This window comes from Salmo salar, chromosome 06, assembly GCF_965601325.2.
Source record: "Salmo salar chromosome 06, fSalSal1, whole genome shotgun sequence".
Taxonomy (NCBI): Eukaryota; Metazoa; Chordata; class Actinopteri; order Salmoniformes; family Salmonidae; genus Salmo; species Salmo salar.
In genome coordinates, this window is record NC_138296.1 from 360,704 (window position 1) to 367,500 (window position 6,797).

At 43.7% G+C, this 6,797-nt stretch overlaps 1 protein-coding gene across 6 annotated transcripts in view; it reads right to left on the minus strand.

Annotated features, from left to right (window-relative positions):
- The window catches only part of LOC106602073 (caskin-1), a 187,763-nt gene that overhangs the window by 93,575 nt on the left and 87,391 nt on the right, over nt 1-6,797 (minus strand). For 4 of the 6 annotated variants that reach the window (XM_082976196.1, XM_082976195.1, XM_082976199.1 and 1 more), the window contains 2 exons: nt 1,805-1,909; nt 72-190 (listed from right to left, as the gene is read on the minus strand). In XM_082976196.1, the coding sequence (XP_082832322.1) occupies nt 72-190; nt 1,805-1,909 (224 nt within the window). The remainder of the gene's footprint in view (nt 1-71; nt 191-1,804; nt 1,910-6,797) is intronic. The other 2 variants (XM_082976197.1, XM_082976200.1) reach the window with 1 other exon arrangement.

The window sequence follows — 6,797 nt, forward strand, 5'->3', positions numbered from 1 at the left end:
GTGTGTGTGTTTAAGTGTGTGTCTGTGTGTGTGTGGTTCGGTGTGTGTGTGTGTGTGTGTGTGTTCCTCACCTTAACCCCCTCGGCCTGCGCGTGGATAATGTGGGTGGAGCTCCCGGCACTCTGACCACTCCCTGATGACCTCACGCTGGTCACGCTGCCAGAGCTCCCCACGCTACTACGGTCTCCACCTGGTAAACACACACACACACACACACACACACACACACACACACACACACACACACACACACACACACACACACACACACAGGTGTGTTAACACAGAGCCAGGTAACACATGTGTTTCTCTGCTACAATACACTGGACAGCAGCCCACTCAACAGCATGGCTTCACAACTAGGACAGACTAGGTGATTGACGGAGTGACTGACACACTTAAACACACACACACACACCGATTAACTGACACAGGCAAACACACACACACACATCCACTGACCAACGCAGGCCTGATGACTGACAGAGCAGACAGAGCGACTAAAGACCCATGCAGATAGATAGATAGATAGATGATAGATAGATAGATAGATAGATAGATAGATAGATAGATAGATAGATAGATAGATAGATAGATAGATAGATAGATAGATAGATAGATAGATAGATAGATAGATAGATAGATAGATAGATACTGTAGAATAGATAGATACTGTAGAATAGATAGATACTGTAGAATAGATAGATACTGTAGAATAAATAGATACTGTAGAATAGATAGATACTGTAGAATAGATAGATACTGTAGAATAGATAGATAGACAGATATAGATATAGATAGATAGATATAGATAGATAGAACGATATAGATAGATAGAACAATATAGATATAGATAGATAGATAGAATGAGATAGATAGATAGATAGAACAATATAGATAGATAGATAGATAGATATAGATATAGATAGATAGAACGATATAGATAGAACAATATAGATAGATAGAATGATATAGATAGATACTGTAGAATAGATAGATACTGTAGAATAGATAGATAGACAGATAGAACGATATAGATAGATAGATATAGATATATAGATATAGATAGATAGAACAATATAGATATAGATAGATAGAACGATATAGATAGATAGATAGAATGATATAGAGATAGATAGATAGAACAATATAGATAGATAGATAGATAGATAGATAGAGAGATAGATAGATAGAACAATATAGATAGAACAATATAGATAGATAGAATGATATAGATAGATAGATAGATAGATAGATAGATAGATAGATAGATAGATAGAACGATATAGATATAGAACGATATAGATATAGATAGATAGAACAATATAGATATAGAACGATATAGATATAGATAGATAGATAGATAGATAGATAGATAGATAGATAGATAGATAGATAGATAGATAGATAGATAGATAGATAGATAGATAGATAGATAGATAGATAGATAGATAGATAGATAGATAGATAGATAGATAGATAGATAGATTGATAATGACTGCAGCCCTACACACACAGCCAGGGACCAGGTATTGCCAGGTATTGCCAGCTACAGCCAGGGACCAGGTACAGCCAGGTAGGAACTGGGCTCTGTTCAGCTCTGGACATAATGGAGGGACAGCGGGGTCTGTAAGGTGCCCCTATCCACTGATTCTAGGTCAGATCCTGTAGGGTCTGTTGTGTTGCCTTGCCCTATAGTATTAACCGTAAAATCTGATCTAGATCTGTGGTTAGGGGCAGCTTCTATCTGTAGACAACGCCACAGGTCAGGGGTCAGGCAAGGCTGCGCGGGGCGGGGGGTTACCTGGCCCAGGCTTGCGCAGCACCCATATCTCCTCGCTGGAGCTGCCCTGGGGGCCGCAGGACCGGGTGGGGGAACCGTGAGGGTTGGCTTCTGAGCCGCGACCACCTTCAACACAGAAACCACTGTTAACCTCTAACCCTGCTCCGCTAATCTGGCTGTAGCCGCTAACCCCGGGCTACGCTAAACTATCGGGGTAATCCTGGGGTTAAACTAGCATTAGCAGCTAAACCCCGCGCTAAACTAGCATTAGTAGCTAACCTCAAACTAGCCATCATTGCTAGCCCTGGGGCTAAAATAGCATTAGAAGCTAACCCTGTCACTGAACGAGTATTAGTAGCTAACCCTAAACTAGGAATCACTGCTAGTCCTGGGGCTAAACTACCATTAGCAGCTAACCCCAAACTAGCCATCACTGCTAGCCCTGGGGCTAAAATAGCATTAGCAGCTAACGCTGTCACTGAACTAGCATTAGTAGCTAATCCTAAACTAGGAATCACTGCTAGTCCTGGGGCTAAACTACCATTAGCAGCTAACCCCAAACTAGCCATCACTGCTAGTCCTGGGGCTAAAATAGCATTAGCAGCTAACCCTGTCACTGAACTAGCATTAGTAGTTAACCCTAAACTAGGAATCACTGCTAGTCCTGGGGCTAAACTACCAGTAGCGGTTAACCCTGAAGCTAATGTAGTGTTAGCCAATAACTAGCATTAGCAGCTAACAATTAAGCTAAACTAGCATTAATTGCTAACTGTTAATGACTTACCCTCTAACCTCTAACCCTTAGCTTTTGCTAGCACTGACCGCTAATTCTAAACTGGCTAACCAGCCCCACCACGATCCCCAACCAGCAGGACAGAAGGGGTTTGCAGGGCGGGGTGAGGGTGGGGGGTACGGGGGTACGGGGAGACCCTAGAATATACAATATATCTGCTGGTTTAACTTCACCCTATTTTAACAGCAGACACAAACACACACGCATATATACATCACATATATATATATATATATTCCATAGATATATGAGAACATTTATATACCGTCGTACATAAATAGATCAGTAACATGCCTGTATATCTGTGTAGATATATATATGTCAGAATGTACATAAATATACACACATATATATATAATATATGAAGAGATATATGATGATATATGAAGCGTAAGGTAAGGTAGGTCCGGTATGAGCTGCAGTGCATCAGGAGAGAGGATTACAGTAGAACAAGGATTCAAGGCCTTTAGAGACTGGAGGAGAGGATTACAGTAGAACAGGGACTCAAGGCCTTTAGAGACTGGAGGAGAGGATTACAGTAGAACAGGGACTCAAGGCCTTTATAAACCATAGAGACTGGAGGAGAGGATTACAGTAGAACAGGGACTCAAGGCCTTTATAAACCATAGAGACTGGAGGAGAGGGTTACAGTAGAACGGGGATTCAAGGCCTTTAGAGACTGGAGGAGAGGATTACAGTAGAACAGAGACTCAAGGCCTTTATTAACCATAGAGACTGGAGGAGAGGATTACAGTAGAACAGGGACTCAAGGCCTTTAGAGACTGGAGGAGAGGATTACAGTAGAACAGGGACTCAAGGCCTTTAGAGACTGGAGGAGAGGATTACAGTAGAACGGGGACTCAAGGCCTTTATAAACCATAGAGACTGGAGGAGAGGATTACAGTAGAACAGGGACTCAAGGCCTTTAGAGACTGGAGGAGAGGATTACAGTAGAACAGGGACTCAAGGCCTTTAGAGACTGGAGGAGAGGATTACAGTAGAACGGGGACTCAAGGCCTTTATAAACCATAGAGACTGGAGGAGAGGATTACAGTAGAACAGGGACTCAAGGCCTTTATAAACCATAGAGACTGGAGGAGAGGATTACAGTAGAACGGGGACTCAAGGCCTTTATAAACCATAGAGACTGGAGGAGAGGGTTACAGTAGAACAGGGACTCAAGGCCTTTAGAGACTGGAGGAGAGGATTACAGTAGAACAGGGACTCAAGGCCTTTAGAGACTGGAAGAGAGGATTACAGTAGAACAGGGATTCAAGGCCTTTATAAACCATAGAGACTGGAGGAGAGGATTACAGTAGAACAGGGATTCAAGGCCTTTAGAGACTGGAGGATTACAGTAGAACAGGGACTCAAGGCCTTTATAAACCATAGAGACTGGAGGAGAGGTTTACAGTAGAACAGAGACTCAAGGCCTTTATAAACCATAGAGACTGGAGGAGAGGATTACAGTAGAACAGGGACTCAAGGCCTTTATAAACCATAGAGACTGGAGGAGAGGATTACAGTAGAACGGGGACTCAAGGTTTTTAGAGACTGGAAGAGAGGATTACAGTAGAACAGAGACTCAAGGCCTTTATAAACCATAGAGACTGGAGGACAGGATTACAGTAGAACAAGGATTCAAGGCCTTTAGAGACTGGAGGAGAGGATTACAGTAGAACAGAGACTCAAGGCCTTTAGAGACTGGAGGAGAGGATTACAGTAGAACAGGGACTCCAAGCCTTTATAAACCATAGAGACTGGAAGAGAGGATTACAGTAGAACAGGGACTCAAGGCCTTTAGAGACTGGAAGAGAGGATTACAGTAGAACAGGGACTCAAGGCCTTTATTAACCATAGAGACTGGAGGAGAGGATTACAGTAGAACAGGGACTCAAGGCCTTTAGAGACTGGAGGAGAGGATTACAGTAGAACAGAGACTCAAGGCCTTTATAAACCATAGAGACTGGAGGAGAGGATTACAGTAGAACAGGGACTCAAGGCCTTTATAAACCATAGAGACTGGAGGAGAGGATTACAGTAGAACAGGGACTCAAGGCCTTTAGAGACCATAGAGACTGGAGGAGAGGATTACAGTAGAACGGGGACTCAAGGTTTTTAGAGACTGGAAGAGAGGATTACAGTAGAACAGAGACTCAAGGCCTTTATAAACCATAGAGACTGGAGGACAGGATTACAGTAGAACAAGGATTCAAGGCCTTTAGAGACTGGAGGAGAGGATTACAGTAGAACAGAGACTCAAGGCCTTTAGAGACTGGAGGAGAGGATTACAGTAGAACAGGGACTCAAGGCCTTTAGAGACTGGAGGAGAGGATTACAGTAGAACAGGGACTCAAGGCCTTTATAAACCATAGAGACTGGAGGAGAGGATTACAGTAGAACAGGGACTCAAGGCCTTTAGAGACTGGAGGAGAGGGTTACAGTAGAACAGGGACTCAAGGCCTTTAGAGACTGGAGGAGAGGATTACAGTAGAACAGAGACTCAAGGCCTTTAGAGACTGGAGGAGAGGATTACAGTAGAACAGAGACTCAAGGCCTTTAGAGACTGGAGGAGAGGATTACAGTAGAACGGGGACTCAAGGCCTTTATAAACCATAGAGACTGGAGGAGAGGATTACAGTAGAACGGGGACTCAAGGCCTTTATAAACCATAGAGACTGGAGGAGAGGATTACAGTAGAACAGGGACTCAAGGCCTTTATAAACCATAGAGACTGGAGGAGAGGATTACAGTAGAACAAGGACTCAAGGCCTTTAGAGACTGGAGGAGAGGATTACAGTAGAACAGAGACTCAAGGCCTTTAGAGACTGGAGGAGAGGATTACAGTAGAACAGGGACTCCAAGCCTTTATAAACCATAGAGACTGGAGGAGAGGATTACAGTAGAACAGGGACTCAAGGCCTTTATAAACCATAGAGACTGGAGGAGAGGATTACAGTAGAACAAGGACTCAAGGCCTTTAGAGACTGGAGGATTACAGTAGAACAAGGACTCAAGGCCTTTAGAGACTGGAGGAGAGGATTACAGTAGAACAGGGACTCAAGGCCTTTATAAACCATAGAGACTGGAGGAGAGGATTACAGTAGAACAGGGACTCAAGGCCTTTATAAACCATAGAGACTGGAAGAGAGGATTACAGTAGAACAGGGCCCGTATCCACAAAGCCTCTCGGAGAACGAGTGCTGAACTAGAATCAGGTGCCACCTGTCCATATAAACATATTCGGATTTAATAAAAGACTAAACTGGGGAGGGTTATACACGCTTTATACCTGGTTTATAAAGGCTTAATACGAGTGGTGTAGATGGAGGCAATGATAGGAAGTGAAACGAAGGAAAAGGAAACATATAATGTTACTAATGACTGGCCTAAACAGTCTTCTGATAGATGGAATAGCTTCCCCAAAAACACCTTCTCCAAGAAACGTTAACTAGCTACGAACTAGCCTGTGTTTACCTTGCAGAATGATATCAGGATTATTTGCATCAATCCAGTGGCCATTTGTTTTAGAAAACTCCATCTCGTGCTACATAAACACCGCTAACCAAACAACAGTGCTAGGTGGCTGTGCTACACAAACACCGCTAACCGCTAACCAAACAGCAGTGCTAGGTGGCTGTGCTACAGAAACACCACTAACCAAACAACAGTGCTAGGTGGCTGTACTACAGAAACACTGCTAACCAAACAACAGTGCTAGGTGGCTGTGCTACAGAAACACCGCTAACCAAACAACAGTGCTAGGTGGCTGTGCTACTGAAACACCGCTAACCGCTAACCAAATTACAGTGCTAGGTGGCTGTGCTACTGAAACACCGCTAACCAAACAACAGTGCTAGGTTGCTGTGCTACAGAAACACCACTAACCAAACAACAGCTAGGTGGCTGTGCTACAGAAACACTGCTAACCAAACAACAGTGCTAGGTGGCTGTGCTACAGAAACACCACTAACCGCTAACCAAACAACAGTGCTAGGTGGCTGTGCTACATAAACACCGCTAACCGCTAACCAAATTACAGTGCTAGGTGGCTGTGCTACTGAAACACTGCTAACCAAACAACAGTGCTAGGTTGCTGTGCTACAGAAACAATGCTAACCAAACAACAGTGCTAGGTGGCTGTGCTACAGAAACACCGCTAACCAAACAACAGTGCTAGGTGGCTGTGCTACAGAAACACCGCTAACCAAACAAGAGTGC